Source organism: Atractosteus spatula, chromosome 3 (assembly GCF_055471065.1).
Source record: "Atractosteus spatula isolate fAtrSpa1 chromosome 3, fAtrSpa1.hap1, whole genome shotgun sequence".
In the NCBI taxonomy this organism is placed as follows: domain Eukaryota; kingdom Metazoa; phylum Chordata; class Actinopteri; order Semionotiformes; family Lepisosteidae; genus Atractosteus; species Atractosteus spatula.
The window spans coordinates 77,093,326-77,106,681 of NC_142708.1; the positions used below are offsets into that span (position 1 = coordinate 77,093,326).

The 13,356-nt window shown below is 42.4% G+C and overlaps 1 protein-coding gene across 1 annotated transcript in view; it reads right to left on the reverse strand.

Moving 5' to 3' along the window:
- The window catches only part of prkd2 (protein kinase D2), a 39,507-nt gene that overhangs the window by 8,838 nt on the left and 17,313 nt on the right, over nucleotides 1-13,356 (reverse strand). The window contains exons 2-11 of the mRNA XM_088912302.1: nucleotides 11,809-11,947; nucleotides 6,873-7,004; nucleotides 6,436-6,599; nucleotides 4,236-4,431; nucleotides 3,883-3,960; nucleotides 3,174-3,348; nucleotides 2,785-2,902; nucleotides 1,714-1,791; nucleotides 678-954; nucleotides 468-520 (exon numbers count right to left, since the gene is read on the reverse strand). Coding sequence (XP_088768428.1) covers nucleotides 468-520; nucleotides 678-954; nucleotides 1,714-1,791; nucleotides 2,785-2,902; nucleotides 3,174-3,348; nucleotides 3,883-3,960; nucleotides 4,236-4,431; nucleotides 6,436-6,599; nucleotides 6,873-7,004; nucleotides 11,809-11,947 — 1,410 coding nt within the window. The remainder of the gene's footprint in view (nucleotides 1-467; nucleotides 521-677; nucleotides 955-1,713; nucleotides 1,792-2,784; nucleotides 2,903-3,173; nucleotides 3,349-3,882; nucleotides 3,961-4,235; nucleotides 4,432-6,435; nucleotides 6,600-6,872; nucleotides 7,005-11,808; nucleotides 11,948-13,356) is intronic.

Genomic DNA, 13,356 nt, shown 5'->3' on the forward strand with positions numbered 1-13,356 from the left:
AGTGTGTCCAGGTCACCATCCAGCGTTCAAGCAAGGGAGCCTCAAGGAAATGCCCTATTTTCCTCCCATATTCTACTGCAGTTTACATTACAGCACCTTGGAGTTTGCTCTTGTTAACAAAGGCTGTAAAGCCAACCTGTACATGCAGGTTTCAGTTTACAGATAAAGAGCCTTCCAAAGATTCTGTCAAGATGGAAAGCACTGAAACGGTCCTTGTTGCTGCTGTACATGACAATGTCAGAAGGCATCACATCTTGGTATTGTTCTAATTCCATTTAATAGAGTGAAAACATACAGTATAGTTTAAATTAAGGATACTGAAAAGCATGTTAAAATATTTTGAAAAACAAAGGAACATGGAAATTGGAAATGAAAGGTTAGTGGAACCAGTCTCTGTCACAGCTTGGTCATGTTCTCACACTCACACACCCTCATCTGAGCTTGAGGAGTCTAGGACCGACACTCACCACATTCTCCTGGACCTGACTGTTGGACACGGAGATGCTGACCGAGGCCTGTCCTGGAAAGCACAGCACAGTGTCATTAGAATTCATGCACAAACACACTTGTTTGTTCTGCACAACAATAATTTAATCATGTATACAAAGCTGAAAAGGGTTTGGAAACATTGCCTATTGTGCTGCTGCCTTGCGGCTCACCATTTGGCTTGTACTCACTGCGGGGGGTGTGTCCCTGTGAAGTGGGAGCATCCTGAAAAATGACAGGCATGAGGGCTTGGCGAATGACCATCTCCCAGGCTTTGGCCACGTCCCTCCCCACCCCACTGTTGGGAGTGATGCTGCTGGAGGCGGCAGGGCAGGGGGAGAGCTCCTCCCCCACAAAGTAGCGCATGGTGCCTGTGACGATCTCGAAGCAGTGAGGGCTGGTGCCTGGAGGAACCAGGCTGAAGTTTTCTGCTGCTTTGACCTCCAGGATCTCTGATAGAGGGATTTCCTGAATAGGGACAGGATAATCAATATTAATTTAATTTGTTCATCTGGCTGACCTTTGTGTAAGGAGGGGGTTTACCATTTGGCTCCACAATCACATGGGCACTGTGGTATAGAACAGGTTCTTATAGTCAAGCATGCTAACAAGAAAAAAAATACAAAGCCCTTGATGTTGTTTTACACATGAACCTGTTGTGCATCAGTCAGGATTGTACCCTGCCCAACATAATTAGACGTGCAAGAAGGGAGGTGAAACTTAACAATTTAAAGAGTACAATATGAATAGAACATTAAGCACATTAGCCAAAATATTAGGAACTCCTTACTGAAAAATGTGCCAGGCTTCTGTGACCAGTAGATGAGACATTTATATGGAACATTATGGTACTGCTCAGTGCTGCCCCAGTTCTTGGAGCATGATGACCTTCATTTGAGGTTGTGATGAAGTGAATTGACTGCTGTACTGCAGTCTGGGCCCGAGATGACAGACTCTTTCTCATGTTTCTCTAGCACTTCCTGCCATTGACAAAGTCTACTCATTTTACACTATACGTACTGTATACAGCGTGCCTATCACACACTCACATTATAGATTACAGAAGTGCAATCAAGGAAGTGGCTCCTGCAGGAAAATTATTCTTGAATCCTCTTTACATTAAAGCACACTCACACTCGCAATCTCCGGTCGATCTATATTTAACTAGTTGTCAATGTACAGTACGTACAGTTCGGACAAGCAGATCCATATGAAGGGGACTGTTACCTTGTAATACTTATTGGTGGTGTCATTCTGGAAGAGGATGATGCACTTGCTGTCCAGCCGCCAGTAGTGACGCTTCCTCTGGAGGTGGGGAGGGCAGAGGTCAGAGGTCAGAGAAACAAGAAGCAGTCCAGCTAGAGGTGTAGAGAGACCCTCTGGCCAGGAAGAACAGAGCAGAAAAGGGCAAAAACAAGGGAAAAGAGACAGAAAGAACAAGAGTGATTAGAGAAAGACTGGAAATAAACTGTAAAAATAGAGTAAGGAAGGAATAAAGAATTGAAAGAGAAAAACTCTGACAATGCAAATGGCTCATCTACCTGCTTTTATAAATCATAAGTAGAAAACTGGAGGACCTGCAGTCAAACCTGAGCGACCACTGGTTACACACACACAGCCTCAGTCACAGCTGGGTGTCTGTGATAACGGCCAATGACTTACAGGCATGTTAGCCTGGTGAAAGAGTTTAATTACTCTTCAGGAACAAGCAGCACGTACCAGTTCTCATGAAATGATAATGGCAGTCAGGGCCTAATACACAGAGTGCAGCAGGTGAATTCAATTAAGAAGGAAGCCTTTAATAAAAGAATTGAAAAAGACAACATTGTGACAATCCATCCATTCTCAGTGATCTGTTCGTCCTGGTACAAGATAGGACAGAGCCTACAGCTGCTCCCATTACAGACCCACAGAGAAAGGCCAGTCAAACCTGTCCAGTATGGCTTTGGGAGATGGGAAGAAACTGAGCCCAAGACCTCTGACACAGTGAAGGCCATACTGGGGTCAGGGACTCTGCAGTATAAAGCCGACTAATGGGATGTGACAGCTTCCAGCATGGGACGCTATTCCTTCTCAGGATTACCCACTAACAGACTGCGGATGACCGGAGCAATTCTGGTACAGTACTTTGCTCAAGGGCACAAGAGCAGAGCCTGCAGCTTGAACTTACTACCTTCCAGCTGGGGTTCACAACCTGAACTTCTGCTCCCCACAGTCCATGAATTTCATCATGGAGAAACAAGAGGTCAAATAAGCCAAGAGCTAAGAAATTGGACAGGGGAGGACGAGTGCTGTTACCAGTGTGTCTTTGTTGCTGTAGTGGACCATCCAGCCCTCCTTGATGGTGGTACTCGACTTGCGTGTCGTCTGCCTCACAGACTGGACCACTCTCATGAGAGGAATATAGCCCATAGCACTGGGAAAGAATTGATCATTTTATTTCTTGAATAAAGAATTCAATTATTGTCCCAACACATTTCTAACAATGCTTACCAAAAATAATGAGGCCTAAACAGTTAAAGAGAGATAATGCAAGCTCAGCAACTGAGTATAGACAGCATATACAACACATTCTCGAACACTGAGGGACTTTAAACCAAAAATCAGGCCACATGAATGAAGAGTGCCTGAACGAAACATGAACTGAAGTTCATGGTGAAAGAGGACATGCAGGCACAGCCACTCACCTCTGGTCACAGCTGGTTCCACTTAGGCTGTCCTCTGGGAAATTGTTCTCCGAGTGTGATCCCGGGATAATTCCAGAGTCATCAGAGTCATCCATGAGGGAGGATTTGTCAGAGTCTCCAAAATCACTGGTGAAGTCCATGACCACTTCAGGGTCTACATTGGGGCTCAGCATGTCTGTAGGAAGGGATCTGTGATCATTACATCATACTATCCCACAACACCTTGGTTGCCACATTTTCAAAAATCATTTTCTTTTGCATAACCATTTTTTGCTGTTTAGCTTATGAACTCTGCATTGCTTGTTTAAAACATTAGAAGAGTTTGCCTTACTCTGTTATAGCTCGTACTGGTATTTGTCTCTGAAGATAAATGGTTTTTAGCTTGTTTTTTACAACACAGTAAAAAAAAGACAGTAAAAAAAAAGACAAATGTCTGTCGATAATCAGAAGCAATGAATTTAAATAAATACTGTACATTTGAAAACAAGGCTATAGCTTTAATTTCAGAGTCCAGACAGTGCTAAAGTGGTGGAAGTGTAGATGGACCACTAGCACAATCACATCTCCAGAGGAAACCTTTCTTGGGGAACAGCTAATCACCAGTTGTAGGTGTCAGTGTCTGTCCTGGTGACTAAGCACCCCTGTGTAAAGGGCTTGGAGAACACCCCAAACTAGGAAAGATACCAGAGATCCTCAGCAGTTCCCTTACCCCCATTAATGATGGTCTCTCCCAGGCAATCATTGGGCACCTTATAAGCACAGCGCTTGTGGCAGTTAAACTTGCAGTCTGCAGGGAAGGATCAGAGGAAACACATCAAGAGATAACAGTTGTCAGTAAATGGTAAAAAATTAGTAATAGTAATAATTTACTTTGTAGCAAATACGAAAAAAAACCGTTCAATGTTTTTTTCAAAAGATTGTCTCATTACAGTGATTGAAAGAAGAAAGATAAGAGTGATTGATGGATGGACTGGCACACAGTTGAGCCGACAGACTGACCTTTGAGAGATGGACAGAGAGGCCAACAGATGCACATTCAGAGGGGCAGACAGTTGGACTTACCCTTGCACTGCAGACCCTGCCTGAAGAGCCCGCGGAGCAGTCTCTTACAGTACTGGCACACCGTGGGCCGGGTGTAGGAGTGGATGGCGAAGGTATGGGGAACCTTCACCTTGGACAGCAGCATCTTGTCCAGTTGGATGGGACGTCCTGAGTAGAAGCGGCGTGCCGAGGTCCCTACCTCACTGGGCGTCCGGGGCTAAGGGGCAAAAGAGATTAGTCAGAAGAGGAAGTGCTGCAGAAAGGATGGTCAAGAGAGGAAATGAGGAGGTTGCAAATGAAAAGAGGACATTCAGTCCGTCTTCTTTGTTTGGTTTCTAGTAGCTAACTGATCCAAAGATTCTGCCTAGCCAGTTCCTGAAGAATCACTGTCTAGTTCAACACCACAGCTAGAGAACTAGCAACAAACAGAGTCGGTGTTCTTCCAGTGTGTGGCGGGACAGTGTATTCTTCAGAAACCCATCAAACATCAGATGAAGTGAGGAGTTGGGAGCACAAACAAGAGCAGAATTCAATTTCAAGCTTTATTGTCCCCTAGGGGAAATTTGTTTTATGGCACAGTCAAACACAACACTTATATTTACTAATTTACCCAGCCTATAACTGTTACCGGTACTTATGTTGCCAAACTGACAAGTGAAGCAGTATGTTAAGACACTTTCAATAAATAATTTGTAGAAAAGTGTAAGAATAGTTTTATCCACCTTTAAGTAAATGGGTTTTCTAAGAAAGAAGAGTCTCTGTTGGCCTTTTTTATAGATCATGTCACAACATTTGTCCCATTTTAGGTTATTGTCAATGACCAGTCCCAAGTACTTATAGTCATCGACATTTTCAACAGGCTGACCATCAATTATAGTGGGTTGGGGGTGTGTGGTATTTTTCCTAAAATCAATAACCAGTTCCTTTGTTTTTGAAACATTTAACTTTAGGGAGGACTTGTTGCACCAGTTAGTAAAATCCTTAAGGATGGGCCCACGATGGTATTCTGTGTTCTTTAATAAACTGACCAGAGCTGTGTCATCAGCAAACTTAATGAGGTGTCTATCTGTGTGTTTGCTTTTGCAATCATTGGTGTACAAAATGTACAGCAGAGGGGACAAAACACAGTGGATGTCAGATAAGCACTTCCCCAATTTGACCTGTTGAGACCTGTAAGTTACGAAGTCTAGGACCCACCTTATCAAGTTCTCATTCAGATTGAAGTGCTTTCAGAGTTTCTGTGCATGCAACAATGGTTGTATTGTGTTAAAAGCAGAGGAGAAGTCAGCAAATAAAATCCTTACAAAGCTCCCTGGTTGGTCCAGATGTTGACAGACCAGATTTTACAATTACATCGTCTACTCTTCTCCTTTCCCTGTATGCAAACTGAAGGGGGTCGATGAGGGCTTGTGTGCTCTTTGGGATGTGTTGTTTCACTATTCTCTCAAGAGTTTTCACTGGGAGAGATGTGAGGGCTACGGGCCTGTAGCTGTTAAGGCCGCTAGGCTTGGTAGTTTTAGGAATAGGAATAATGATAGATTTCTTCCACAGAGAGGGAATGATCTGGGAGTTTAAGGACATCTGGAAGAGAAAACTAAACATATTACAAAGCTGATCTGCAGAAGATTGTAAGACCCTACCACACACATTATCTGGACCTGCACTTTTCCTAATATTGATTTTCCTAAAAAGTCTATGTACCTCTGCTGTGTCAATATTAAAGAAAACGTCTCCAGATACAGGCTAAATAGCACTATGAGCTGAGGTGGTTGTAGATCTTAACTCAAAGTGGGTATAAAACACATTCAGATCATTGGCGAGCTGTTGCCCATCCATACCATTTAACAGAGGTATAGTGCTGCCACTACGCTTCTGAGGGATATTGGCCATGATTTTAATGCCCTGCCATGCTATCCTAGTGTCACCTGTTGTCATGGTGTTCTCTATTTTTACCCTGTACTGATCCTTAGCTTTCCTGATCTCCCTTTTCACCTCTCTCTGCACTTCCTTCCTGAGCTGGGTGTCCTCTTGAGAAAAAGCTTGTTTCTTTTTTAGGAGAACATGATTAAGGCTTTTTGTTGCCCAGGGTTTGGTATTGGGAAAAGCCTTAAAGCTTTTGGTAGGGATGGTAGAGTCGACGCAGAAAGAAATATAATCTGAAACCACAACAGAAAGTTTAAGAATAGTAAGTTTGCTTAAATCCAAAGGGCATGTGTCTCACCAGGCTGTCTTCAGTGGGGGTACTGGAGGACAGAGATTCAGAAGTGGACAGACGCAGGGACTGGGCACTGTTTAGAGATGTGGTGGACAAACGTCTCTTGCGTGCACCCGTGCAGTTATTGGGAATACTGAAGGCACATCGCTTGTGGTAGTTCAGCCCACATCCTACAGAGGGAGACAGAGACAGGTTGAAAACTCACAGCTACAGCTACTTGATTCTCACTGATGATTTGTCACTGGCTTACCTGTGAAAAATAAAAAACATTTTCAATGTTTTGTAAAGAAAATCTGTTTTTACTTGTCTGCTTCATACAATGTAACAAAAAAACAATTGCATCACTATACTTACAAAAACAAACAAGTGAAACAGGTTTTGTAAAATATTAGGCAGTTATTAGAATGACTTTGCGTTCGTTTGGACAGGTCCGGCTTCCTCACCATCACACTTGAGACCCTGGCGGACCAGGCCGAACAGCATCTCTCCGCAGTGGTCGCAGAAGGCCGGCGCGCGGTACGAGTGCACATTGAGAGCATGAGGCCGGATCTGGAAATCCTCGAATGTGGCAGCAGCTGGAAGGACAAGAGCGAGCATGAGAAGAAGGGAGACGCGTTCCTGAGACTCATGACAGGAGAGGAGCAGTTCAGTCCGCTCAGCAAAGCAAATCACTACCTGATGATCAACACAGACATTTCACACCTCAAATGGAGGACATAGAGAGGCCTGTGATAGTGTAGGGATAACTAAAGCAGTTAAAGAATCAAGAGGCTTCCTTTGTCATCTGAAACCTCAGGAGAATACACAGTCTGGTCTGTTAGCCTGTTCTGCATTACCCTCTTGCTTGCTGGGCAGACAGGTTTGATAAAATAGAAATTAAATCATGCTTCTCAAAATGTTGTTATGGTTTTGCAATCCTGCTACTGCTCCTTGCTATTAATTAACATATTTACTAAATTGTATGGCTGTTTCTTTCACCTCGTGTCTACCTGAGGCAGGAAGGATAAACAGGAAACCTGCTGAAGTCTAGATTTCTGGGAGGTTATAGCAGGACAGCCCTGACCCTGCAGCACTCAGGCCTTCAATTGTCCCTTCTCACCAAGAGCAGCTCTACTGTGCATCTGAGAGAGCTTCCTCCAGGTCCCAGCCGCAGCTGCCAGTCAGAGCTGAAGGAAACCTTTCGCAGACGATGAGCCTCGGCCCTCTCCTTGCAGGTGGCCGCAAACAGGAGATGTGGGGGTGGATGGTAGGTTTTCCCCCTTGGGGTGTCCACAGGACAAGAATAGAAAGGGCCCATCCCCCAAAAATAACAGAGCCCGACTCTACTCTAACCCACCCAAGAGCCAGCCCACTGCTCTCTGGAGGCAGCAGGGTCACGGTCTGTTAGGGTGTAAATAACACACGATAATAGCAACCACTGTCAGATTAACTGAATAATAGTAACAGAAGACTCATCTTTACCACAGCTTGAAACACACCCCTAACCCTGGGATTTCTCTTGAAAGGGTTGGTTTTATCCGCTTCTAAAGCCACTGATTAAACAATCATACCTGTAAGCAGGTGGCTCCACCTCATGAAACTCAATATAGTGCAGAAGGCGCCTTTAGCTGCCAAATCTTCTTCATACTCCAACACAACTTGCTCTAAACTTAACTAACTTAACACCAACTTACCACTGTGGGTCCCTTTATATCCCCACAGTCTAAATTACCCCATGTGAGATTGTAGCTCCTTGGATTGTAATCCACCACCACAACTAAATATCAATACACCGCATGTTACACTACTCATAGACAACAGAGGTCTTAATGGTTGATACTTACTGTACACCTGACCTTCCTCCCTTTATGGTACCTTAACCATCAAGTAGTATTACTACAAGCTACGTGCATAACATGCAGATTAATGGTGATGCATAGTGCTGTTGATAATCATGTGTCCATTTTGTTCAAAAATTTAACTGACAATGCAGTAATGAGTTTAAAAGTGTGTTTCCTCATGGCCCTGTATTGGATAAACTGGTTAGAAAATGAAGGGATGGATGTACACAACGTGTCAATAGAATAGTTTTGCTTTTCTTGAAAATATCAGAATATGAATGCAATAACATAATTAAGATGTAAAAATACTGTAAAATAAAAAAATGAGATAACTTTCATAAACACCTTCAGTGTTTATGAAGCGGGTATTGATTAAGAAGTATTGCTCAGCCTTTATGTATTAACTTGGAAAATAATTTGTCAGCTTCCTTCCAAATTCAGTCCTGATTGCCTTAAGAAATTCTGCAATGATTTCAGCACCTTTAACAGCACTACATTCAGTGAATCTTAATTTCCACAGAACAACAGTACTTGGAATTGTACTCTGATGTGTTGTATGTGACCCAGGAGACAGCGTTATAGATTGAGTACAGTCTCTCTGTCCAGTTACAGTACATCTTTTTTCGATTGGACAATGTTCTAACTTCTTCATAGCTGCAAATAACTGCCACCGTACAGTATGTTATGATCATATTATGTGTATTATCTGAAACAAAACCACTTACATTTTTACAATTCAAATGTAATTCAAACATGTTTAAACATGATTGATAGCCAGTGCTACTGTGATGAAAGTTTTTGTAGATACTCTGTGAGACTGAACGCAGAGTATCTGCAGGCTGTGATTTATTACTGGACAGAGGCATTGTCTGCACTATTATTCCCTTGGAATATTCCAAAAGTCCCAAAATCCCTTGTATAAGTTCACAGGTACTTAATTGTGAAAAAAAATATTTTAAATCTATAGATTTGTCTGTGTCAGCTACATTGTAACATTTTTTGATTTGTTCTTTAAAATTGTTTAATAGAGTAATATTGTCTCCGCTTACCTGCTGTAGATACAGCCCCACTGATTGTTACATGTTTCTTGAGAAATATCAATGCAGATCATTCCTGTCCAATATATCTTATATATCCAGTATATCTTATACGTCACAGTGGGCTGGTGTTCCAAGCTCCATTTACCTTTGTATTTCTTCGAAGTCTGCCTCTCACCAGTGTCAATCTGAGCGCTTCTATCCGTGCACTTGTATGATTTTAAACATGTCTGTTGTTACTCTATGAACATGGGCCAGTGATGAATTGCAGGTTTTACAAATTCAGCCATTGGTGTTCAATGCCAGACTGCTATTGTGCTTGTTCGGCCAGTGATGTTTTGTGACAAATGAATATTTTCTCATGCTTTTCTATAAATTGCCTCAATGCCTGATTTGAACCTATAAACCTGGAACATTAGTTACAGTAATCATGTTTAGGTTCTAATTGAATAATCAATCACAGTTCCTGTGGTCAAATTATAGTGCCTGCAGGGTCACCTGGAGGATAGTGATTGGGAGCCCTGAAAGGCATGTGGTCAAGAAAAGCCCAGTGCCCTTGTTTTAACCGTTTATAACACGTTAATAAATTGCTTATACTTTAGTGCTATACAACAATGTGTGATTATATTTCTAAATAGTTCTCAATAACAGGAGCACTACATGGTGATCCTGATGTATTTACAGCTATTTTCAACTTAGGGGCTGTGATCACAAAAACAATTAAGTACAGTTGGCTAGTTTCACAGCTCCACTAGGTTAGCAGTGATCCAGTGATGAAACTAAACTAAATCACAATCAATCAAATGATCTCTCCATACGGAAAAAGGAACTACACAGCAGTTTGCAATACTGTATTTTCAGTGTCACAGCAAAACTGTAGTTTAAAGGAAACGCAGGTACAGTAGATTTCTGCTTCTGTATTGTCTGTGCATGCAGGCTCATTTCGAGGCTGATGAAATGAGTGGCAGCCTCACAGCCAGATGCAAATGAGCAGCTGAGATGGTAGCTCTGAAACCGCAAACCGCCAGCACCCGCGGGACCTTCCTCTCACACTGAGCACTGCTGCTCCCTCCCAGACTGTGCAACTCTGCACTGCTGAGGCTGTGCTCTTTCTTTTTCATATGCCATCCAGGAAGGAGATCCTTGGGGCTCATAATTTTATCGAGCTCTACACTCTGCCAAAAAAACTAATGGAATGCAGAAATCAGATATTTCTGTAAACCCATTCTGCAAAAACCCTCATTCAAAACATACAATATAGTAATTCAAAATATATATATGATAACATGCTTTCCTTGTTTCTTTAGGAACACAATCCTAACACAATCGGTTTTGTCCCACTAAAGATTGAATAAAATGGTGGTACTGATTGGCGAAAGGTAGAATTAACAGCTTGTGTGCTTTTAAATGAGACTCATGTAGGAAAATGATGCTGAATGCAAGTTTGCTTGCTGTGCTCTGCAAGGATCACCTAACCTCTGTCTTCAGGGAAATGAAAATCAGCATGAATGCACACCATTACCAGAGACTGACTGCGAGAAAACAGCAGAGATACAGTCCTGATATGTGGAGAAAACGGGGGATGTTCTGCATTGGTAGATTTTTAAAATTATATCGGCAAGATTGTTAGAAACAATGATTGAAGTGGGCATTTCTAGTGGCTTAGGATAACAAAGAGTGCTTTGACTGCTCTCTGAAGTCCTAGCTCTGCTCTCAAAGCACTGAACATGCTTCTGGAGGCCTGTGTAGTCCCATAATCAATGCTGATGAGGGGAGAGGGGCTTCAGAGCCTTTTCCCTAACGGGCAAGTAATGAGAGAAGATCCCAACTTCCTTCCCCATGGGGTACACCATTCAGAGCTGCCAGACAACTCTAACATGCATATCTTTAGGTGGTAGGAGGAAACCATAACACTCATTGAAAAGCCAGAAGAGCACAATGTGCAAACACCACACAGATGGTCATTTAAGGCCAGAACTGTACCCAGGCTCCTGAAGCTGTGGAGCAATGGTACTAGCTACCATGCCAATGTGCTGTCCTGTTAACTCACCATACATTTCACAAAGCCATCAATTAAAAAAGTATAATAGCACAGCATTTCAAAGGCACTTGCTATATCAAATGATGGTGCTATTGTAAGGATGATTTTTTAGCTTTGCCTAAATGTCAGGAGTAAATCCACATATTCTATACTACCCTAGCTATTAAACTAGGACATGGTTGTGACTGACACATTGATTTTGACTGGATGAATAAAACAGTAAATTAACTGGGTTGGAAAGCAGGACAAGGGCTGGAGAGAACAAACACAGTACTGGCCAGGTGGTGAGAGCAGAGAGTTTGAGTTTAGAGTATTAAACACAAGGTATTTGCTGTTCAGATATACTGTAGCTATGCCCTCACATCATCAGTTGTAGGAAGAACAGCAGGGAATCAGTTGGAAAAACTCTGTGACAGTGTCGAGTGAGGGATGTCACAGGGACGCTGTGATTTAGACCAGAGGAGAAGGGGCAGGTACTCACCGGATAGAACCACCTCAATCAGATCCCCCTCCTGGATATCAGAAGCCGTTTTCACCAGCTGCAGGATGTTGTTGCTGCCAGTGTCATGCTTGAAGAGCAAGATCTTATCGTAAATCCCGTAGAAGCCGCACTCAGGAAACTGACAGAGGAGAGAAAGAGGGGAGACTCACATCAGTATCTGTGTGCCATTTAACGTGTGCTGCCTGTTTTTTTCATGACAGCTGCCAATATTTGCTTGGCTAGGTTTATAACCTGCTTTCCAAATAAAATCCATCTAATTTTAAACGAAGGAATTTATGCTAATATACATGTTGGCGAAGGGTCGACACACAACCAGATGAATCTTGAGGTGGCAGAGGTATCTGTCTATGCAGATGAGGAGACATGAAAGAAATTTGTAAAATCCTGAAAAGTACTGACAATTACTGCCACGGAAACTAGTTCAGAATACAAACAAGACAAAATAAGGAACCAAAGACACGAGTAAACACAATGAGGGAAGGAATTTAGAATGGAGTAGAGAAAGGGGGTTTTGGGGATCAAGTTGCCTAGCACCATTGCTGAAGTAGATTCCCTAAGATCCTTAGAGAAATCGAATGAGCAAAATGAGCCTGTGACTCCTTCTTTCCTGTAACCTATACTGTGTTCTTGTGCTGAAAGCCTCTTTATTCACTAGCTTTTAATATACTGTACATAACACTACAATCACTGATGTATGTATATACAGTATGTAGATATATTGTTTAGTTAATATAGGTAAAGAGTGGTTCCTGATTGTGCACAAGGGATGTTTTCCTCATTTTATATTGATTCATTAATTGCAAAGTTGGAAATAAAACAATGGCAAATAAGTGGCCAGTTTTCTACACAGGAAGAGGAGTAAAATGTCAAATGGCATAAAAAAGTATCATTTTTAATGGACTCTGCTTCAGAAGCATCTTTACTGAGGAAATGCCACACCGCCTGCACAGCTGGTTAAACTGGGGGTTCCCCGCCCTGCTCCTGGGGGACTTCTCTGTCTTTTGCTTTTTGCTCCAGCTGAGTTCTTAATCACAGGCTAATTGATTTCAGTTTTCTGTTTGAGGCATATCTATATCTGCTTTCTTGAAATGTTGAAAGGGATGTGTAATCGGTTTCAGCTTTGTTCCAATTCCTAAGGTTCATAACACTGCTGATCCAATGTGTTGTCTGAATGTAACCAACAGTTTTCTCACCATATGCTGATTACCTATTAAGAGCTCTTTAGTTAGAAATCAGAGGAAGAAATTTCGGAACAGGCTGATTAATGTGTTGAGCTTCGAAACAATAATCCTGAAATCAAGTATTTTTTAACTTCAGGGCTCGGGAAAGAAAAAGGTCAACTGAAAGCCTGAACAAGCAAGCAGATAAGTTAAAGGTATCCACCAAAGAAACATCACCAGCACAGCTGTCTGTCAAGGGTTAGGAACCACCATGTTAGACAGCGACTGTGACTGACCTCATTCTGCTGTGACGCGAGGTGTTAAATTCCACGGACCTGTGATGAACCTGCTACTTCTGTTACACTGG